This window comes from Cylas formicarius, unplaced genomic scaffold (assembly GCF_029955315.1).
Source record: "Cylas formicarius isolate icCylForm1 unplaced genomic scaffold, icCylForm1.1 PGA_scaffold_1__22_contigs__length_36826433, whole genome shotgun sequence".
Taxonomy (NCBI): domain Eukaryota; kingdom Metazoa; phylum Arthropoda; class Insecta; order Coleoptera; family Brentidae; genus Cylas; species Cylas formicarius.
Genome location: NW_026844264.1, coordinates 27,134,988 through 27,160,316, shown reverse-complemented (window position 1 = coordinate 27,160,316; position 25,329 = coordinate 27,134,988). Strand labels below are relative to the sequence as shown.

Here is a 25,329-nt window from a genome sequence, read left to right as displayed (position 1 = left end):
AATCGGATGTTTATAACTTTGTTGAATAAATAACGGATTCTCGACAAGCTGTCGCGTTCTAATGATTTCTCTCGAATAAGTAATGATGTAGGTATTCTAGCCCGTTTTGTGTGACTTGTCATGTAATCGTCAGAAATAACAAACTTCAGTTTATCCTCTGCTGAAATCTACTGGAAACATCCTGAAAATATCCGATCGCACCTAGATCGTGACTAAAGTACCGCCAGTGACCGACGGTTTTTCCGATGGCATATTCACTAAAACTGCAACGGTACGATATTACTGAGTAATGTATGGTGTATTCGTAATTGGAATGTTTTAACAAGAAAAACCCATGGATAAACTAAATAAATTCAGAGGGCATTTTCAAATTCGAATAAAAATATTATTAGAGCACATTTTTATATACTAAGATTTTTTTGCCCCAAATTAATACAAATTTCTATATCACGGTATTAAAAATACCTGTGGTGAAACACTTTCAATCATGTATGGTTGTTGATATCTGTCATGAAAAATAGCGAAAATATTTTTTGTGCATATATATATTGCGATTACAATCAAAGGAGGGCACATTTTATATTTTATCCAGAAGGGACTACACAAGTAATTCATAAAATGCCTACACACCCTCAGCGAACATAAACAAAAACTGATGAATTTGAAGCAGTTTCTTTCCCACTTTTTTGGCGATTGAATGTGTTTTAGGTAAAATGATGTCGCTGCTTTCATGTCATACAAGAATTACTCTAATGTTTTTTTGTTTCATTGAGAACATTTATCGGTAAATATTGAGAGAAAAGATAATGACGTTTTATAAGTAATTCGAGAGAGAACTTATAAATATGAACAAGAAATGAATATAAAATTTTAAAGCAATCCCTGTGACACCTTAAATTTCAATCTCGCGTTGGTAAGGATAGTCGCATTGTCACAGACAATTCGTTAGCACTTACATACTCAGATATTTGTGCTTTAATTTTTGACTTTTTTAATTGATTGATTAAATGTAAAGGGAAATAATAAGCTAATTAACTTTTTTGTTTTGATTAGCAACATAACTATTTTATTTAATTTTTGTATAATTTATTAAAAAAATTACCTAGTACAGGTTACAGATATCTTGAACTGTCAAACATAATTAATGTCTTCCATTTCTTGTGCCCAGATGCCCAGAGTGGTGCAATTAAATTATTAAAATAATAAAATAATAATTAGTTTTTATCATCAAATCAATCTGCCCAGAAGAAAACGTCTAGAAAGTATTTTTTTAATGATTTCCAAAACAGTAAAATTAAAAACCTACTCTACGAATTTTACAGCATTTTTGAATATATTTATTGCAGTTCATGCTTTCGCAAATCTAAGTGAGATATTAGAAGTCGTCACATGTTCTGTTATTTATTCATCGTCCAATGGATACAAAACGCAAAAACTCTTTCTCCCTCAGACACAAAACCGCTTAGAATACTTTGTCGCTATAAATTGTGGCAATTAAATTACATTTATTTATTTAACGGATTAAAAAAATGACATGTAAGTATATGTAAAAAACAAGTAGAAATTAAAGAGGAAGGAACTGTTTGCAAAAATGTAACAATAAAACAAACAATTTTGCTATTCTTCTTCTGCTTTTATCACATGAGAGTCAAGTGCGCCAGTTTTTCACGATATTTTGCAATCAATGCATTCACGAAAAAATGTATTTAAGTGTTATAATCACATATTGGTGGCGAGTAATTTCCATTTTCCCACGAACCAATGCGAACGAGATTTTTAGTGCCACACAAAGGGAGTGTAATGGAATATTTGGATTTAACACAACGCCGACCCAAATCCGGTTTTCGCAGAATCATTTCTCCCGTGAAATTCAACTGCAATGACAGAGCAATTTAACAAAGTGCGTAAAGGTACACCGTTTACAGCCGTAATGTGTTGGGGGTGCAAAATAGGATTACAAGGGTTTAATTAAAGGAGAAAGGAGTAGGACATGATTCACTGCGACGAAAATAACTTGAGGCAAATGGTTTGACCTTTGCAAAATCTTTTTGGGATCTTTATAATATGGCTTAATATAGTCCCTATATTAAAATTTTTATTCTCCGTCACAGAAATTTAAATATTAAAGAACTTTTTCAAAGGATGAAGCACTAAATTGCATTGTTTGCTTGGGCAAGGCGTGTCATTGATTTCACTTTTCCGGTGTATTTAGTTAAAAGGAATGTTTAAATGGAATTTTTAATAAAAAGTCTCATTTTCATTATATTTTGTATATTCAAATATTATAACGATCGGCTACAGTAGGTCTTGTAAGCGTTCCAAATAACTTTGGTTAGCAGGAATCAGGTAAAGCATCTCGGGAAGAGGGCTAGAATATTCGACCCGCATTACGAGAAGGCCCTGCATTCTAAAAAAGCGAAGCACCGCTCCCTGGCGCGTCAGTCGAAAAGTGAAATCGTTGAGCGCGCAAATAGTAATAAAAAGTTATAATAACTAATCAACGCTATTAGTTACATAAATTATTGGTAGTGTAGTGTATAAATAGTTAGCAATTTTGTTTTTTTTTAAGAACGTTGGTTCCAATTGAGCTTCTCCTTTTCGAAAATTCCTGCAAGTTCAATAGCCTCACTAAATCATAACACGCTGGGGATACATTACATTATGTAACAAGTGTGATAAACGCCATTTGTACTCAAAAACTAAAGGTCGTTGAAGAAGTATAATATGCGACCAGTTAAACTTCTTCAGTGACCCTTTATTAAACTCGGCAAACTAACCAAAACAAATTCGTGACTAAAGTGGTTTTTCTAGAGCTTTTTTCTGCTTGCTGACGTACAAACTGACATGAAAGTTGACTAACGAATGAAATCTGCTCCTGCGTTGTCTACAATTAAAACAAATATCACCAGCACAGAGAGATTTTTAGAAAAGTTTCTTCAAATTTTTTCTGCGATCCTTAATTTATAATAAAATGTCAATAGTAAAATGCTAGTTTCTTCAAATGTTTTCTATTTTCCTTAATTTATAATAAAATATCAATAGTAAAATATTAGTTTTGGTTAGAGTAGACCCAAACTTTGACGTAACAACTACAGCAAAATTGTTTCTGTTTCTCAAAAGATTCAAGACCATTTGAAAACTCGTGACGACAATTGACTCTGTTTTAATTGCCTTATCTAAAATTCTACCAACCAAAACTTAATTACGAGACGACAAAATCGCAAAGGAAATAAGAATAAGAAAAAAATGGCAATTAGGGAAACTCAAAACTTCGAGTATCAATTTCATAAAATACAATCTATATAAATAAATAGTCAATGTTTCAAAATTATGTATTTCTAGTTTCTCGTCGGGTTATAAGTAATGAAACTGACTAGAAAAAAGTAAAATAATAATAAATAAACATGTTTTCTTTTACAATCTTACGAAAAATGGAGGCCAATTTACCTATGATGTATGGAGAATAACAAGTTCATAATTTGAAAACAAAAGTAGCAAACTAAAAACTAAATTTTTCAATATTTATCAATATCTAGAGACTCTAGGGCACGTCCCTAACGGTAGTCGAAAAAGCACTGAAAGATATCTTTGAATGCTGATAGAGCGATAAATTTTAAACTGTCATTCGATGTTCGCGTAATCCAATACAGCCGGGAACATGTGTGTTTTTTTCTAGCAAAAAATCACGTCCCGTATTGCGTTACGTCGAGCTGGGAAATCACTTAAGCCTAATTGGCATTAATTTTTCAAAAGGCACTGGTCGGCAATTTCGTTTGTTGGTCTTGTGCAACGTTGCAGCCGAAGCGAATGGATGTACGATGTGTTCGTGGAAGTGTTGAATACGTGTAATTTTTGTTCGACCCAACTACTACGGCAGACATAAAATGCTGATTTAATCGGTATGTGACAACCATTTTAAAGCCGCATGTCGTGCTAGATAGGAACGTCAGAGTACGGCAAGGGGATGAGAATCTCTAAAGGCACGAGCCAAATGGGCGGCCAAAAACGGTCTGCACTGCATATGGTTTACCTTATACACAATAATAATATTTGTTCATTTGTTGCAGTATATATGTAAACGTAAGAATCACATTACATGCGAAGTGTACATGTGAGTATTATGCATTTATCTAATATGTAGTGGTAAGGACACAAAAAATTTGTTTAAGTTATGGATGTTAGTAGAAACAAGTCGGAAGAGAATACTGACTAACTTTCTTCTTTAAATCCTTAAATGAAGAACGTGAATTTTATATATAAGAAACACTAACCAGAAAGAAATAAAAGTACGTAAAATGATTGTGCTCGAGGAACTGCTGCAACTAGTCAACTACCAACAACAACTAATAATTTGCAGAAAAAGAGAACTACAATTACTACCGATGTTTTCCTAATTTATTGAAATTGTCTAATTCAGGAAAGTCAATATTTTCAAATCATATATTTCTAGTCCCTAGTTTCTGTAGTTAATGCTACGAACTAAGTACGTAGCGTCATATGATAAGCACGACAAAATTCAGTTCTTAACTAAGTTTATCCACATAATCGTACACACAAAATTTAAAAAATAACGTTTTCTTCTTGCTGCACGAGGTGCCACAGGCACAGGCATGCTTCTCAGTATGTCTTAAGCACTCATATCCTTTTCATTAGATATTTTCTCCATAAATACGTAGAAAAAAATTGTATTTGTGCAAATTACAGAAAACTATTGTTAAAAATCCAGTTATTCCATTACGCTCGATGTTTTTTTTTTCTAAAAGTACTTTGCTCTTGTTTCGCCGTGCTGAATTCCGCAAGACGAATTATCTCTAATTAGTGTTTATCTGGCGGATTTCTTGGTTAAAACAAGGTGTTCTGAAAATCAATTTTCAAGATCCTTTCCATATCTCCTCTCTCTGTACCTAATTAAATAATAATTTGATTTAATTAATTCAGAAGTTTTGATTACGTATTTAAATTTATCTTTTTATCAAAGACCCAGTTTTTTTCGATGAAACGTTTCTCGCATATTGTTTGAATAAGCGTAAGTTTTGAATTTTGAATCACGAACGGTATATAACTTTAGTGGTTATTATACAGGATGTAGTCTGCAAACGTTGTAACAGGCCACGGCATAACACTATAACTTACCTTAAAATTGTTTTTTTTCTGCTTTGCAAAATCAATATTCATAAACTTTCTGTAAGCTATCACTTATAACAACAGTTCAGAGGATAATGGTTAGGTATTTTTCCACCTGACCGATTCCAAAACATTTTGATAAATAAGCCTACTAAAAAAATTCATTTGAAAATCTCATTGATAATTGAAGAATCGAAAGAAAATATTGTGTGACTCGTTCACCTAAGACTAAATTCCGAATGGAAAAACGTACTTACTTTTCGTAAAAATTACGCAGATGAACCTCGATTTTGTATAACACGTTTTAATAAAGAACCCTTAAAATTGCAATAAAATAAAACCGTTATTGATAATATTTATGTTCTTCTTATAGAGTATAGTTGTATTAATAGCATGTTATGTGTTTAATAGTATATTAAGTGTTTTTAATGGCATTTGAGGTAGAAGTTTATTTGTCACGAGCGGAGCGTGAGTTTAATAAGCTTGGGTATATTTTTGCAAAACAATACAAATACATTCACTGATATGACCGTCAGAATTGACAAACGTCAAAATTCAAGCCGTGCGGTAAAATGTCTGAAAAGATCCGGTTGCTCCCAAACCTGTGCGGTAATATCCCAGAAATGTCCGAAGGGGCTCGGATCCGTGGGACAAGAAACTCACGTGGTAAAGTGCTGTTTCCCGTACGCTATATCGAAATATAATTAGGTATTTTACAGAAGGGAGCAGAAAATGAGTACATTATGCAACAAGTGCGCGATATTGCATTTAGGACACGTGTTTGGCACGAGTGGAGCGTAGCGGAGCGAGTGTTTAATAAACGAGTGACTTAAAATGTTTACCAAACGTGTTGCATTCTATACTTTTTCTACGGTCTTAGTTTTTGGGTACATTTTCGCAAAAACAACACGAATACATTCACTGACATGACTGTCAGAATTGACAAACTTCACAAGGCGTGGGAAATATCTTCGAAAACATCCTATTGCTCCCAAACCCGTGCGGTAATAGTATATTATGCAACAAACGGCATTTGACTCACGAGTTTATTTGACACGAGCGGAGCGAGGTTTTAATAAACGAGTGAGTTAAGAAGTTTATCGAACGTGTTGCATACTATACTTTTTCTACGCCCCGTTGGTTTTGGGTACATTTTCGCAAAACAACACGAATACATTCACTGACATGATCGTCAGACCTGGCAAACTTTAAAATTCAATTCGTAAACGAACCTGGCGTGTTAAAGTGACGCTTCCCGCACGCTAGATCGGTATTTTACAGACGGGAGTAGAAAAACACTTTTCCCTGCTCATAGCAGTGAGACACACTACCCAAAATTGAAACAAACACTTAATTAATAAACCGGGTATCCAAGACGTTGTAAAGAACTTGTTAATGCGCAAATCGCAGGAAATATCGAACAAGGATGACAATGCTCTCCAGCCGGTGTTGCCGGTGTTCGTCCTGACCTCGGTCCTGACGTAGTGAACTGATCGTGTAGAGGACAGTAGTGACCGCTTTCCTAGGTTAATCTGATTCAAGTTTACGACTGCGGCCTGCATGTCAATTTGTATAGTATGTTAATTATTGCAAATTGAGGGAAAACATTTCAGGATCGAATTAAAATGGTATGACGTTTGGAAATGTGCGTGTAACGTCGCGAAGTTCATTTAGCGACCACGTCGTTATCTCGAACGGTTAAAAGCGCACCCTCGTTTCACGTGTCAGGCGTTGTGCGTGTAAACTGACCGTTCCACTTTAATTAAAAGAAAATCTACATTTAACGTCGGTATAATTTTCCTAATAAATAAAATGCCACCCATTCGATGAAAAATACAATTTTATGGAAATGGCGGAAAATAGGGTCGAATATTTTTGCTGAATATATTCCTTTTGCACGAGAAAGTATAATATTGAGGAAGTCAATAGTCAAAAAAAATCTCCCGCTAGATTTTTGTGGCAAATCCGACCATTTGAATGATTGAACTTTGACGTTCAATAAAAAAGCGGGTTTTGCAGAATTTGCACTTGAAATTTCTTTATTTATAGTTGTAGCCAATTGTATTATATTTTAAAGACACGCGAAAAGCACCTAATGATTACGGGGCCAACAAAGTACTTCGTAGATTGCAGGGCGGCATATTTTATTTTGTAAAAACATTTCATAAAATGTTTAACTCGGCCCTCTAGAGAGTTAACGTGTTACAACACTGTCCAAATGAACCACGAGGACGAAATAATTCCTTTAATTGAGTTAGCTCGTTCAACCTTCATCAAAATCAAAACCCTTTTTTGCAATGACAAGCGATTAAAAAGGATGATAAAATGATACATATCATTAACGCTCCTGTATTTTGCAGAAGTCTGGGCTCTGAAAACCGTCACTATAAATCGGATAGAAGCTCTGGAGACTAGAAAAAGAATAAACGAAAAGTCAATGATATTCTACTATAACCGTAATATATGGAAGAATATCAGATATACGGCTTTTAGGACACAATCTGGCACTAGTCGACATGACCTGTTCTACACATTTTTTCCAACTAAAATCAGATATTTTTTCTACTTAACTTCTAATTAATTCTATTGCCCCAGAACTAAAGTTCGGCGATGTGTTGTTTCTTCTTTAATTGGGATTCAGCTGACCCCATATCAGTTCTATCGGACAACTCTGAATCCCCGCTCCATTGGGAAGCAATTTTTCAAAGATGTCTGCTGTCATGTTTTCGTGTTCTTTAACCTTTGCTTCTTTGGCATATTTTGCAGGAAGCAACAAATAATTATCTATCCAACAAGCTTCAGAGTCCGCATGTAGTATGATAAGTCATTTGCCCCGCTGAAACTGGCACATCCAGCGAATATTTCCTTCAATCCATCCTTTCTTGACGGTATTGTAGCTATCAAAGCAGGTGTCATCTAAATATATGATGGGGACGTTTCTTCGATTTCTCTCAAATATCTTGTCCTCCACTCCGAAATTCTTCTTGTTTTCATCAAAACTTGTATCTTATTGAGAGTTTTGTAATAAAAACCAATTCTTCGTACAAACGCACGCAAAGTCTCTTGGCAACAGTCAATGTTCAAAACACTACGCAACGCTTCAAGTAAAGTTTTAATTGTTAAAACAATATTCTTCTCATACTCATCATATATCAACCCTGTCACAATTCCGGCATGGTGTATATGAAGTAGACTTTTTGGGACCTCGCGATTTTTCCAAGTTTTTCTTTCTTGGACACCATTCACAACTATGGCACGTAGTGTGGCATACAGTATTTTGGCCATCTCGGGCGTTAATTTTATGGCTCCACTTTCCCCAGATGTCGATTTCAGAAACAGAAACACCGGCAAATGTGTACGAGTCTTTGATCCATTGAAACTGACGGATGTTTATCATCAACGATTATTGTGTCATCGACCAAAATCTCAATATCTTCGTCGTTGGAAATCGCAAGTAACTAACAAAATTGGATAATGTTATATTGGTATGGCATTTAGTCAGAAACAAATTGTAACAAAATTTATAATGTAGCTCAATAAAAATGGCACACTGAGTCTTGAAAAACATTTGAATAACAGTAAATTGATAATTTCATGTGTTTCATTAAACTGACAGCATACTCGCTAACTCTCACAAATCACTCATATCATATCATCATAATGTGCAAAAGACGTATTGTTTCCCTAGGAAAATATTTTAGGGTCATGTTAAATCCTCAAATTGGAAATCAGGTTAAGTTTTCTTATGTGTTTTTAATATAGGAGATCAACCTATCTGGTTGGTGCGTCATTTTGACTTTTGCATTGTTTATACGACCTTAAGGAAATGATTGTTTGTTCGACAAAACACCATCTAAGTAAGGGCTACGATCATTCTAATCTAATTTTTCACAGATTCAAATAGTATATTATGCAGTAAGTTTTACAAATGACAGTTTAGGCACCAGTTTGTTTGGGCACGAGGTGAGCGGTGAAGAACTTTATCAACGTACTGCATACTACACTTTTTCCACGATCATTAGTTTTTTTTACATTTTTGCCCAAAAAAAATCATATATAATTTACGTTTTCAGTATAAGCGATCTGGTGTTTTCGATAGTAAGCTTTTCAAGAACCTTGTTTGTTAAACACTCCCTCCGCATGTGTCTCCACAAACTAGTGGCTAAAGCGCTCTTTATAAAATTTGTTGCGTAATATACTATACACTTACTATCTTTACTATCATGAAATGAAAACAAAATACCTAAGTTCAGCATACACATTGTGGTATATGTTGGTGTAAACCATCCTTTAGTTATCGCGCTTGCGTGACAGACATCAACATACGATCAAACTAACCAGAGACATTCGTCGTGGACTCCATCTTGATGTGTGATGCTAGGAAACTATGATGTTGTTGCTTGCAAATCATTAAGTCAATAAAGTTATAACACATTCTAGAACCTCGGTTCAATCAGAATACTACAAAGATAACCATTAACTCTTAACTTCACGTCATTGACAATTAATTAATTTAAAAATAAAAAAATCTAATATTCATCAACATGGTAGTTTTGGCGAATTAATAACTATATAACCAATCCCAAGGAACTGTTGCTTTTATGGTTCTCAATTTGCATTCTTTTTTTAATTTTTTTAAAATTAAATTTAAATTATAAATATCAAACGTCGTAAATACATAACAATATACGATTAATCATTTAAACGTTGTTTCCGCCGTTCGATTTTTGCGCTAATGACAAAATAATTTATTCAGATGCAGCACAATAATCGTTTTAATTTTTAACATTTATCCAACAGCGAATAAAATTGAAAATTTTGCCGCCGGTGTGCAATATTTTCGCGCGCTGATTTTTAATTCGGACGGTGTTATAGTAAATATGTAATAAAATTAGAGGTTGTTAATATTGCCATCAATATTATGAAAATTATATCTTTTAAGCCCAAATTAATATAATTTGACACACCGTTTCGTGGGTTTATTGATCTTTTGCTCTGCATAGGCACCACCTCAACACGCCGCCAGTAAACTAGTAAAAACCGCACATTAGCGATTTAATCAAAACCAGACAAACTCGATCGGTTATTTCCGAACCGTATATATAAATTCCAAAGTTTGTCACGGGAGCTGGAAACGACGCGACGTCCGTAACTTTCTGGGCCTCTCCCCCAAGCGAGCAGTGCCGTACGGGAAGATCTTTCCGTAAAAAGAAACCTTCCCGTTATGGTATCAATCATGGAAAACTAGCTTCGATTGCATTTAACCCATTTTGTTTTATTGGATAGAAAGGGATGTAATTTTCATAGCAATTGCTAACGATACTTTTACTACGTTTAGATTTGAAAAAGACTGCAGCGTTATCCGTAGAGCAAATTGTGGTTTGAAGAGATGAGCGCAAAATTTCTTTTATCCGATACACACCAAAATGATTCCACACTGGGTTCACTCCTTTTGGAATTGAGCAATCGTGTCTAATCAAATCAATCGGGCAATTACAAATCAATACACGGACATTCGCCAAATTAGCACATATCGTGCAAAGTTAGGGACATAATTTGAACTGATTTTGGTAATTTCAGAGCTATTCGAAGGATAATAACAAAAAAAAAACAATGCATAGGTGACTGTATCGATTGTTCAAGAGTGTTAACACTCAAAATAAATAAGAACTAAAAGTTCAGATTTTCACGAAATTCTATATTTTGACATGACAATTGTTTGGACAACACCGTGTTTTTATCAAATGTAATATTAACAAACTACTTGCTACTATATATAACCTTAATTAATGTTGTTGTGAGAATTTAATTTGAATAAAGGAGAGGTATTTAAATCTAATTGATCGTTAAGCAATACATTTGAAAGTCTCACTTTGTTAATCTCCATTGTTTCCAATAAATTTAATTTTCTACTTTTTGTGGCTGTATGTAAAACATCAAAATTGTCGCCAAAAATGTGTTTTTCTGTGTATAAATGTGTAAGATAATTAGAATCCAGACTATTTTATATAAAATTTAGGACAAGATCCGCATTTCAACCTGTAGGCACATGATTTTTGAGATTTTGGACATTTCGTTTTATTGTTTTTCAAATATTTTCCTATTGTGTTGTTAGTTCTGAAAGCTATTTTCAAACCAAATTTTGAAAAATGTTTTGAAACTTTTTCACTAGGTTCTCCTGTGTATGTAATTGTTTTTAATTGTTCGTGTTCTATATTAGGTTTCGAATAAATAGTTTACTGTTGTCTGGATTTGTTTTTTATTTATAATTTTATCTATAATGGACGGATTGTCGCCGTTGTTCAGTGCAATTTGTTTAATGATATTAAGTTATTTGTTGTAATTTTCTGTTGAGAGTGGCGTATTAAGAAGTCTGTGTATAAAAGAGTAAAATGCAGCCATTTTGTGTGTATAAGGGTGATTGGAGCTGTTATGTATGACTGTGTCCGTGTGTGAAGGTTCATGATATATTGAAAAATCTAATTTGTGTTGCGCTTCCGTAAGAGTTAAGTTTAAAAAATTAATAGAGTTATCCTGTTCAATCTCGATAGTGATTTTTATACGATTATGTAATGAGTTAATGTAATTTAAAAAAGAATTCAATTGTCTGTCCGTTCCAACAAAGCACGTATCTATACCACCATAAAAAACTTTTACTTAAAGGATGTTCTAGAATGATATTTTCCAAATTATAAATAAAAATCTCGGCTAACAAAGGACTAAGTGGGTTCCCCATAATCAAACCTTCTTCAGATATATAAATCTGTCCATTAAATTCATAATAATTTTGGTCTATAGATACTATTAAGCAATCTAATAAATCTTGTTTCACCAATGGGTTATCCTGGTTCTGAGTTCGGGTGAAATCTACTAAATCTATCACATCCTAGGTGGAATACTGGGAAATAAGTTTTGTAAATCAAAAGACGTGTTGCGTTAGAAGGGAATTTGATATCTTTAATTTTGTTGATTAATTCAAAAGAATTTTTTATTGCAAATTTTCATTTAAAATCTGTGTGGAACTTTAAAATTTAGGAATTTATTACTTACTGTACTATAATAACCTCAGAGATACTCTACACGATGATTGTTGTGCCGGGCTCAATATTAAATCTCTACCTTCCTTTTTAGTGTTGTGGAAATATATTAAATATACATAGTAATATTTGTGATTTTATCTGGTAGTAAAGATATCCAGAACGGGTGGAATTCAAACAAAATAAATGTAAAATTCAATCCAATTCTAAACTGAAGTGCAGAATCCCGTATGAAGCCAAGTGTGCTTAACGTGTCTGTAGTCGTGGAATTCGCTCATTCTCCAGTAAACGAATTGTGTGGAATTTATTTCAATCTTACTGCCTGAACCTCATATTCAATTTTAAACCTGTTTTAGATTATTCCAGTTATTGTACACAATTTCTATACCAGCGATCGTTAATCGGCAATAGTTTGGTCAATTTGGTTAACTAGCACAAACATGTTATATGCACCTTAACACGCACTAATAGGAGAGCTTTGTCCCCAGTATACGCTGTTTTGTCATTTAAATTATTATCAGTTTTACCAGAAATTATTCCGGTTTTACATTATAAATATGACATACAATTATTGTGGCTTCAGAATTTAGTAGCAGCCTGCTTAAAACAAAATTTTGCAAATATTTTAAATTTTGTACGCGTTATAGATATAGAACCTTGTGCGATTCTTATTGGTTTACAAAATCGCTGGATGCTGAATGTACAGTAGCAACGACAGTAAATTTAATTTAAATATTGACGAAGTAAATGCTCGAGACCACCAACTAAACAAGATATCTTCTCCAAGAATAATTGTGGGTTCCTTAAAAAGTTTTTTTAACAATCCTAATGCTTCTTGTAAAATGTACCCATAAATTTTAATAAACCTGCCTTATAGCTTACCATACATATATAATGAATCGAATATAGAGCGACTATGAGATTTTTTGTACTTTGCGCCATTTCTTTTTCAAAAACATAAACTTAACTTCTTCCCGCAAATTTCAAAACCAATATAAAAATGATCGAACTTACGGACAGACAATGCTGTCAGTGGCCATGTTGAATATCCTTACTGAGATTTTTTTTCTGTTTAATGTTATCAGGACAAACAGAGTCTCTATATTCAATTTTTCTTAATATATGTGTACTATAGGCCTATAGGCTACTTCAGAAAAGTGTAGAAATAATGAATTACCTCCAGTCCCGCTCAATTTCGGTGTCGGTCATATACAATCTTTGAGAAAAAATTCAATATTTTTATTTTAAGAAAGAAAACATCCTAGATAGAAAGACACTAATAATAGTTCATATTGGAAGCGACGTGAAATTATAAAGTATATTTCAGATGACTCAGTAGTAGATAAGATACAGAAAACTCCAGCTTCACTTTATATATATATAAGTCTTCTAGATATACCTAAAACTATACACCCTGTATAAAAATCTCAATAACTTTTCCATCTAGCCAATGGTGTAACTTTCTCAAGCAAGTGAAATTATTTTCTTTTTTCATTCTTTATCCTAGTTGTCTTGCACTGTACAGGGTGAGCCAAAGATAAAGTAAAGATCACTACCACATTGGTTTCGAAAGTTATGAGAAAATGGTAAATGCAAAGTTGTGAAGATTGTTAGAATGCACAATTTAAAATTATTTGAAAGTATATGGGATAACTATGACGAATGAAACATACATATTTTTTAAATGAACATCCTATTTTGGAGATATGTGTTTTGCATTCCTCTTAAAATTCTGCAGCAGAGCTCTGTTGGTTGATAGTTGTTGTGCCCAACTAATTCTATATTAATAGTCTTAGACAGAAAGAAGGATACATTTTGGGAAAGTTAAAATAAATCCCAAAGTATAAAAAATAGGATATGACCTACTTAATAGCAGTTATAGGTTTTCGTAAGATCTTTTAATAAAAATAATTATATGTATGGTGTGCCATTCAAGAAAATCGAAATTTTTCAATTTAAAATGATCCAAATTCGTAATGAACAAAAAAACGAAAAATTTCAAAGCGAATTCAAACCAAAATTTAAAAATAGTGTTTCCATTTAAAGTAATGTAAGTTTTATTCGTCACGCTTTTTTGAGCCACTCTGTAAAATATTTGAAGTGTACATCTTAATAATCTTTTCATCTTTTGTATTTACCATTTTATCATAATTTTTTAAACCAATGTATAATGAACTTTACTTTGACTGACCCTGTATGCTTAAAAAGCACATTTGTTTAGAATTCATTTCATAAAAAAAGTTATTATGCGTAAAATACATAATTTTAAAATTGTAAATTTAAGGAATATTTATATATTTTTTGGCAGTAGTTCGTAATAAATGCTAAATCTTCAAAGATTTTTCAAAGCACTTAATTTGATGATTCTCATCGATGATTAGTTGAATTGATTGATCAAATACTATAAAATTCCCTTTTCCTCTCGAAAAAATTATTTTGCTTGTCAAATGCAAATATTCCAAGTCGGGCGCCACCAAAAATTGAAAATTATATTTTGGTGAAATCATTGTGGCAGCGCAATAAAATATTTGAGACACCTTTTATATCTCGAAGGCCACCAAAGTATATCCGTATTTTTGTTCTCCACTATGGGACGCCAATGAGCGACGTTGAGCCTCTGCAAGTGCGCCACTGCTGAAGTTATAATAAATTATAATATATATTTTGTTACAGTTTTGCCGAAGAGTTCTCCAAGTTTAAGTACGGATAAAAGTTTCTACGAGGCAGGGGACGTGTTGAAGGCAAACTGTAGTTCGCCGCAATCCCGACCGGCTGCGACCCTTACCTTTATATTAAATAATATCGTGGTAAGTACTGGTAACAGATTTTGAATTAACTGGGGCAAAACTTTGGCGAAACTGGCTTCCAAACTTTCGTCAACAAACAAAACGTAACATTTTCTTTCGCGAGGATCTGAAAAGTCTTTATTTACAGAGCCAACCAGACAAAAAAATTAAACGTCTGCAGACTACTTGTCTATGGCGCTATCTATTGATTTGCACTTGAATAAGCGCTCAAAATTTGACAGAAGCATTACAGTATATTAATTGACCTGTTAACGATTTTGTTTTTATTGTGTTAGAAGATTTTCCTGGATTTGGTTGCAAAAATAGTGGCAAATCGCTTGTGTAATCGCTGGTAAGTATTTTTTTCAATCTCAATAAAATCTATTTATTATCATTATCTTCGATTTTATCAGATTGTTAGGTTTCGTTGTGTAACCTCTTGGATTAGTCGGAACTAGTTGGAGCTTGTATTGCAACCACACCGGCACCCATGATTCAAGCTCAGTTACTGATAGTGAAGATGAAATTCCTCTGTTAGATTTGAGAAAAATATTGGCAGTCAATATGGATAATGTTAGTTGGACTAGAACCAATAGCATTAACAACTTTCCAAAATTCCCACGGATGTCGAAATACCAATTGATATATTTCCCCATCTCTTCCCTTCAGAATTTATATCTCATGTCAGAGAACAAACAAATTTATGGGCTCTCCAAAAACAAGTGATTAAGAAAGAAAGGACTTCCTGGTTATAAACATACTCATGGGCATCAAATGATTACTGACTATCAAAGTAACGAAAACTATCGAGATTTTCATATAGCGAATATTATTCCAAAAAAAAATAGGTTTCAATGGTTTTCAGCACACATTCACATGGATAATAATGAAAAACAACCAAACAAAGGTGAAGATAATTATGACAAACTATATAAAGTTCGCCCATTCCTTGATGCACTTCGGAAACCCTATCAAACCTACTATGATTGAGATGAACATCAGTCTGTAGATGAATCCATGATTAAATTCAAGGGTCGATCATCTCCACGGCACTACATGCCGCAAAAGCCTATAAAACGGGGGTACAAATTGTGGTTACGTGCAAATAAATCTGGTCATGTTACTGATTTCCAGATATATACCGGTAAAGTCAATACTACAGAAATACTAAAAATGCTTGCATGTGGAACCATCCTTAAAGATCGCAAAGGTTTATCGAACGATTGATAATGCATAGTAGAGAATTCCTTTTCATGAAATGGATGGACAAGGACGGTATATATTTAATTTTTAATTTTGACAATCCAGATGAAACAACGGTTGTCAGTAAGCGGGCGCTGGATGGAACGAAGAATGATTTAACTGGTCCAATACTCTTCAGGAATTCCTTTACGAAGTAAATAGCAAAAGCAAACGCTGGTGGCTCCATATATTTTGGCACTTTCTTGACATCACGGTTGTGAACTCCTTCATTCTATTCTCTATGCGAAGTGAAGGAAAATCGCAATTGAAAGAATTTGCAATTGCTATCTTAAAGAGGTCTTATAGGATTGCAGAAACGAGAAAAACGAGGACTTAAAAGCGAAGATAAGTACATGTTTGAAACCAAATTCAAACGCGTGGTTCCCCAAGAGGTACATTTCGAAGGTGCTGCACATGTGCCGATATATGGAACTTCCCTGTGTTGTGCTGCACGCAGCACAGCGTACAAAGTGGCAGTGTACAATATGTAATAAAAAAAAATGGTTACTTGGTGAAACTATCGAAAATTTTCCAAATCAAATAATTTTTCATTAAAAATTAGGTGTCCACTATTATTATTTATCCATGTTTACCTTATATAGGATAATCATAGACATTCACAAAAAAATGTAATTTTGGTAGCCAAAGGGTTGATAGTATTAGTTCTAATGCGACACCACCTTATGCTAATTTTCCCATTCAATTAGGGACTCTGTCCATCCTCTCGAATGGACCACTATTATGCGTGATTACACCGAGACCCCTTTCATTAATTCCTTAACATAAACTTTCCTTTATCGTGTCACGATAGTCGGGTTTAGATTGGGGTTTTGTATGTAACATAGCCGCAAGTGAAATGGTCTCTAATCTCTGATACCATACTGGATGAAAATTCATTAATCATTAAAAACAATTGCGAAACTGTGCCTATATTGGAACGTGAAAATGCAACATTTTAGATTCGAAGCAAATATTTTTGGCGTAGTTGCCTTTTGAATGAAGTCAGATATTAAACAACAGCTTGAATTTAAGTTAACTAAGGTATATAAACTATTTACTTATTTATTTATCAAAATTAATGTTGTCCCCTTCACAGCAGTTAATGAATTGTAAAATAAAATGCAAGTAAATTAAAAGTGAACTGGTTGAAACTATCATGCTATCAATATAAATGAGGGAAGTGTTTTTTAAAGTTTTTGAAAAATTTAATAGTAGTGAACAGTGATAGTTTCCAATATGTCGAACCTGATTACTCCATTTTGTTATTTTTTAACTCTACTTGACTTTCAGTAAAAACGCTTCGTAACGAATTTGCTTCGGCTACTTCGCTATTTGAACTTTCACAAGAATAACAACGTATCGAAAATGATTTTGGACAGTGCAACCATTTTTCAAAGTTCTGTTTTTTTTCCAATTCATTAAACCCCAGCATCAATTATTACGGCTCCGAATGGCGGTAGCAGCGTTTTTAATTAAACCAAAACGACTCGGCGGTAACATCATAAACTTGAATCCCGGAGTTAAATATGGTTGACAGGTTTGAAAGGATTAAACCGTTGAATGCGAACAAGCAATAAACTTAAATCTCTCCGCTTTTAATAGTAAAATACCGTAAAACTCATAAAACACCGTATTTCGTTTGCGATACTATTTTTATGTATTTCCGATATTCACTTAAACGAAACTTATTGGTTCCGGTGGCGTTCTATTGTTTATTGCTCTACTTTTTTTCTTCCGGTACTGTCATTCCCGACCGTCTCGGTTGATATCAAACATCAACGTGCTAAAGAATTTTATTGAGGCCGAAATTTTAATCTGCCACATTCGCTACGAAAGTTAGTGAATATTGTAGTTATTTGAATACTATTTGCCTCAGATCAGAACAGCTTGATGTAGAAATTCTGAAGTATCTATTACTTTGTAATTTGAACTTTTCCATAGACATAAGCAACATTTTAGTAAATTTTCTAATATTACTTTACTGACTATTATGTTTCTTTAACTTTTAATTGATAACTAATTTCTGTCAAATAAGCAAGTGATGAATAATATTCTGAGATGCAGAATTTAATCTAAGGATTTTCTAAATATTTAGTATAATTAGTATTTCGGACGCAATTGCTAAAAGTGTATTTGCTAAATGTATATATCTATTTGGTGTTTCTTCATAAAGGTTGCCTTTGCCAAATTGAATGTCACCAACGTTTGTCTTTTACTTTTTTTTAGATAGGTGCCTAAATTATCTGCTCAATTGTATATAGATTCGTTCTACATAATCGTGCTGCCCCGTCATATATTTAGTTAGTTTAAAAATTAATCAATTTTTCTGAAACAGTATAAAATTAGGGTATTCTGTATAAAATCTGGGTATTCTATGACCGTGTACGAATTGCTTTTCTACATACTTTACCTAGGAATTTGATGGAATCCCTGGAATTTTTCGCCAATTTCGACTGGTGCCGTTGGACATGATACCTGCGAACCCCGGTTTCAGGTCAAACTAGTATATTTTAGACCATTTAAGCGAAAACTAATCAAAATTAACTAAACCTTCGATGATTAATTTTTGCCTAGGGTCTATCTGACGGTCTGACACAAGAAAGATTACTTTTCGGTTAGGTTTGGTTAGTATCGAGTTTGACCGCTAACAGTTAGAGCCGAGGATACAGTTTAATGAATTTTGTCCTTAATAAATAGAATCTCTTAACAAATTAAAAGTTGTGATTGTGATACAATTAAAAAGTAAAGTATTTTTGTATTTTTATGAGATAAAATTACTACCGACCATGAAATATTCATACGGTCTGACTGACCTCTTCTGGCAAAGGTGAGGTGAATTATTTACAAGTAAATAACCACATTCTTGCAGTTTGCATCTAATAGTTAAAAGATCTGTCGACTAGTTGCTGTATTTGAAATTTAGTGCTGTCGATTTTTAAAGCAATAATTTTTATCTCAAAGAATATATAATAATAATAATAAATAGCCTTTATTATAAAAAAAAACAATATACCATACTAATATTTTTCAAAGAAAAGTAAACAGATAGCTCAAAAGCGGCGCAGTCTACATTTAAAATAGCTACTCTACTGAACCGCTAAAGAACTAGTTATACAATTAATAAATAAATTGCGCACTATTTATTAAAATAAAAAATGGATGAATACAAATAAAATATACCTGCAAAATCGGAAGATCAACAAAACTCTACTACACACTATAGAAATTGCAATTTAGCGGTAGGGATAGCGATATCAGTTTCTACATGCTACATTCTTTCCTAGTCAAGTTAGTTTTCCGTCTCCGTAGTTCCTTAAAATGTAACAAATTGCTTAAAGCTGAAAATTGAAACTTACAATTGCAACCACCCGGTTAATTAACGCCGACCACTAAATTCACTAAATTACGTCCCGAAATGAAGACAAATGTCCCTTAACGCGGCTGTTAATTACAGGTATGTGAGAAATGCGTTACCTACAAGCACCCTTTCAAGGAATTGTTCTGGAGCGAATCTTCCCTCGAGTTGCCTTTATTCCCATCTCATTTTCACAATGGCCGATTAACTCTGAAGTGCGTGGCCCAAATTGGAGATTTATATCAGCAAGATACCGACATCACTTTTACCAACGTTAAAGATCCCATTCCTGCTCGAGGTAAGTTCGGTTTTATTACGTAATTTTTGTGGAAGTTTATTAGTTCAGGTGGAGAGATGTGAACTGCGATTTGCGGCGGCCCGTTTTGAATCTAGGTCTTAAACAAACGTTATACCAGAAAAAATTATGAGGGCAATTCACCCAAATTGAACCTTGAACTGTGAACCACAGTTTCATATTATACCTTTTAGTTGACGCGAACAAATATTTAATGGAAACGCTTCTAGTACACGCAGAAAGTTAGGTACTTGAATCTGCTTGCTTTTATCAAGTGGCATATAATATCCTATACTTGCATAACTACATAACTGACTAAAAAGGATTACAAATTTGATTAAACGTGAACCCAATGTTTTTAGGTGAATTCAATTTTATTGCGGGTGTTGAAACATTCCATCCTGATTGTTAATGGAAGTGTGATAGATATTCCAGACAGACGCAACGTGTAGCAATTATTTCGGCAATACCTTTAGAGCGCTGGAGCTCATTTATATTATGTTCGATCGGAACTAAATGAGCTACGATATACGCCCGCTTGCGTAATCATTAATATCTGGACTGCTGTTGAACCCAGCTTTCACGATTTCCAGCTTAATTGCTCCACTTTGATTAATAATACTTAAGCTACATTTCACGTTTAATTGGAAATATAATAAGAATTTTCCGTAAAAAAATCAGACTTGTAACTTCTCAGAAAATAGTTTATATCCAGCGCAGCTTTTCTCGGTTCCTTCAATGACAACAAAACGTTCCCTTAAATTTCTGCATACCTGAGCCATACAAATTATGCTTGTTGAGAGTTTCTGTTTCCGACCAATGAAATTAATGCATACTTCTGCAAGGTATACAAACTTACCGGGCAGAATTCGTTTTGTTTTTTAGTCCAGAGTCAGATTTGATGTTGATTGCTTATTTAATATAATATTTCACACAGCCATTAAGATATCAAAACAGGATTTTGCTACCAAATTCTGTAAAGCTGGGAAGCCATTTCTTCCATTAAAACAAATCTAATTGATGATGCTAATGAACCACAAAAAAAGAAATCAATCAATCAATCAAATATTTTGCAGTTTATGAATTGCATCAATAAAATTGTAAATCCATTACTACCTACGTCGTCTTTTTTTCAACAAACATGTTCTCTAGAATTATCACCCGGTGAATATTGCCATTCCTCTTACATAGCAATAGGGCAAACTCAGATCCCAATTCACCCCCTATAAAGTTCTGCCACATAATTTTAATATCGGGGAAGTTTTGTAATTTTGAAGCTCGTGTTAAATGGAAAATACTGTAATGGGAATTCCCGAAATATTTAAGGCCGCTCGCTAAACAGATTCCGGAGTTTTGGGACAATCCTGGAATTATGGTTTGGTAATATTAATGCAGGTAGTTTCGAACACCAAAGAAAGCTTTTAATGCAGTTGTAGGTTGCGGGCTATAGAAAACTTTCGATGGAAATGTTAGCCTGCGGATAGGAAATTTATACCGCATTTTGAGGACCCTGTGGGACTTTTGCAAAATTGCAAATAACAATATCAACTTTCGGCGATCAAAACAGAACTAAAATTTGAAAATACAGATTATTTGTAAATATTCGAATTTACTTTTTTAACTGCCCAACACACAATTTTACAATTATTATTATTATTTATTGGCTCCATGTATCTATGTTGTGTACGGTATGGAAAACAGAGCACATACAAAGAGTATCACAGAAATGAGCATGTCCACTATACGTAAGGGTCATCAGGATTTTTTTTTTGCGCACTCCAGATAGTTATTATAATAAATAAAAGACTCTATATTTTTTGAATATTTCAACTGACTATAGATTCCCGGATAGATTTTAGAATTTCCATTTTCCAAAGTCGACTAGAAAATAAAGATTTTGAAAAGATTTAAGACTGTTTTTTTTTTGTTATGTAGTGGAGAGAATCAAAAAAGCTCCAAAGAGGACAAATTATCAACTTTATGGTCGAAGACAAATTTTTGAAATTTGTTTTTTTTTTACCATGCGATGCAGATCCCGATGGTTTAATAAATATTTAGGAAAAGAAAAACATTTATTTTGCTCTTCATAGTAAATTTTGGTTATCAAAAAAATTGTTCACGTAACTGTGTGATATGTTATAATTCAAAAATAAAAACAAAAACTGTTTATACGATTAAGGATTCAAAGTTACATGAAAAAAGTGGAGTCTGAGAACACAGAGACAACATTAATTCAAAAACAGGTCATTAATGGTTTACTGACTATTTAGGAAAAGACAAGCATTTATTTTGCTCTTCATTGTAAATTTTGGTGACCATGGCTAGATAGAATCAATTTTCATTTATCACAATAACACTGACATTCATGATTGCAGTTTCACCTCGAATTTCACTGGCCACTTCGGATATTAACTGTCACTATCTTATCCCAACATTTTCATTTTAAATTTTTTGAATGGGATCTATGTGTATTTTGACAAAATTCTGTCTACAAATCACCATATCGAAACTCATTTTATGAAAAGAAAGTTCATATGAACTTTTGAGAGACAGAGTGGTAACGTTTTTCAGAAAAAAAAGTTGTTTTTATATGAAGAAGTGGGGCAAAATAAATTAACTAAATGAAATACTAAAAATAAAATAAACATTAAGATGGTTTTGAAGAACAACAACTAATTTTAAAGTTGTGGTATGATTTTTTTCTTCAAAAATATGATATGCAAAGTGCATACGTTCATGAATCTTTTTCTCAAAATTGGCATTGACATAGTATTAAGCAACACCCACCAACAAAAAAGGGCCAATTTAGAAGTATAGAAAAAACGGTTAAAACATTCCAATTTTCATGGGCACTTTCAATTTAAATTAGTCAAGACGGTTGCCGGAATTTTTCGGGCAGCATTCTAGCGGTCCGTCCGTCAGCGTTTACTAGCAGAGCTTTCAGGGAATCCTCTAAATTCGCTCGTCGTAATTACTTCGTACATGCTTACAGATTGCTTTATAATTGAAACACATGTTCTACTTCCTTGTTGAGGTTATATGTATGTGAACATGAGAAAACCACGAGAACAAGCGTGCAGTCGTTTAACCCCCGAGAGGAAGGTTAAAAGGCATTGAGGCGGTTTATTGTTTCCGTTAGCTATATGGATTTACGAAATTATAGAAATATATTATTCGGATGGCAGAGACGCTTCTTGCGGGTAAGAGAATGAAAATGGTTTCGGGTTTAGCGGGATATGTTTGACAAATTTTTTCGGATAAATTCGCATTGTCGTTTTTTTTTGTACGAATCAGCCCGGATTACGAATAACGTAATAGGGCATCCAATTTTTTTGACATGAAAATAAAAAGGGGAACATTAACAGGAGTGCTCAGAGCAGGGGACTTTTTTTATTGGATACTGCGGGATCCAAATACACAATTTTGATAAATTTTGATAGTAAGTAAATATTTTGTTCAATCCGATTTCATTAATATATTTTAAGGGAATTTATTTACCATCTCATGCGTGTTTAAAATTTGTGTGTCATTTTTGTTAACCATCGGAGAATTTAAAGTATGAGTGAGACCTCAGAAATTTTTAAAATGAAAGAAATATTTGGGTAATACTATTATTCTGCCGGTAGACTTATAATTAATAATACTACTTATATATTTATGATTACTTATTTAGTATTATTTGTATATTTATTTCCCATTTGCATCTAATTTTGCGCCCGTAGTGCTATATACGATTTCATACTATGCAGATGATATTGCTGTCAATTTTGGAAATGCGAAATGTAAATATTCGTTGATTTCATTGAAAACAGATGAATATAAAAAAATCAACGGGCGGATGTGTACATCCGAAAATCAATATATTGAAATACTTGACTCACCTTTGCGATTTCGTTGGCTAGAACTCATTTTCTTTGTGGTTACTTCATTATTTCAAATTCATTATTCAAAAATCATACTTTATATTTCATCATTTCATATTTTATCAAAATAAATAAGAACTAAAAGTTCAGATTTTCACGACATGACAATTGTTTCGACAACACCGTGTCTTTATCAAATGTAATATTTAAATTACATTAACTCAATACATAATCGTATAAAATTCACTCTCGAGATTGAACAGGATAACTCTATTAATTTTTTAGACTTAACTATTACAAAAGTGCAAAACAAATTACATTTTTCAATATACCATAAACCTTCACACACGGATACATTCATACATAACAGCTCAAATCACCCTTATACACACAAAATGGCTGCATTTAACTCTTTTATACACAGACTTCTTAATACGCCACTCTCAACTGAAAATTACAACAAAGAATTTAATATCATTAAACAAATTGCACTGGACAACGGCTACAATCCGTCCATTATAGATAAAATTATAAATAAAAAACAAATACAGACAACAGTAAACTCTATTTATTCGAAACCTAATACAGAACACGAACAATTTAAAACAATTACATACATAGCAGAACGTAGTGAAAATGTTTCAAAACATTTGTCAAAATGTGGTTTAAAAATAGCTTTTAGAACTAACAACACAATAGGAAAATATTTAAATAATAATAAATCGAAATGACCAAAATTCCAAAAATCAAGTGTCTATAGGTTGAAATGTGGATCTTGTCCTAAAATTTATATTGGACAAACAGGTAGATCCTTCAAGAAACGCATTAACGAACATATCAGAGCGTTTAAAAAGATTCTAATTATGCTACACACTTAAACACAGAAAAACACATTTTTGACGACAATTTTGATATAATACATACAGCCACAAAAAGTAGAAAATTAAATTTATTGGAAGCCATGGAGATTAAAAAATGAGACATTCAAATGTATTGCTTAACGATCAATTAGATTTAAATACCTCTCCTTTACTGAACTTAAATTCTGGCAACAACATTAATTAAGGTTTTGTGGTCATTTTTCGGTATATATAGTAGCAGGTAGTTTGTAAATATTACATTTGATAAAGACACGGTGTTATCGAAACAATTGCCATGTCAAAATATATAATTTCGTGAAAATCTGAACTTTTAGTTCTTATTTATTTTGATAAATGCATTTGCATCAAGTAAAAGCTTCCTCAGTTCAACAAATATTTTATTGTTGCCTGTAGTTTCGAAGCGGCCTATTTATATATTAAAATTACTGAATGCTTGTGTGTTACAAACAATCTAATCCTCTAACTGTTAATTTATTTACTATCATTTTCAATTCATACGTAATACTTAAATCGTCAAAATAAACAAAAATTTGCACAAATATCTAGCCAGCGCAGAAAGCGAGCTAGCGATTGTGTTAGTTCAGGTCACATCTGTTCATTCTAGGGGATTCATAACTGGCTATATAGTTGCTCCATTCAAGAAGCTACAAAAAGGCTAAGGAAATAAGCAATACGAATTTTAGTCCGTTTGTGTCTGTACCAGATCATTGTTTAGACAAGGTTCTTTTTCCTCCCCTATCAAAGAA

The 25,329-nt window shown here is 33.1% G+C and overlaps 1 protein-coding gene across 2 annotated transcripts in view; it reads left to right on the top strand.

Moving 5' to 3' along the window:
* The window catches only part of LOC132696769 (uncharacterized), a 68,551-nt gene that overhangs the window by 41,864 nt on the left and 1,358 nt on the right, over nt 1-25,329 (top strand). For both annotated transcript variants that reach the window (XM_060661780.1, XM_060661779.1), the window contains exons 4-5: nt 14,835-14,968; nt 19,644-19,842. In XM_060661780.1, the coding sequence (XP_060517763.1) occupies nt 14,835-14,968; nt 19,644-19,842 (333 nt within the window). The remainder of the gene's footprint in view (nt 1-14,834; nt 14,969-19,643; nt 19,843-25,329) is intronic.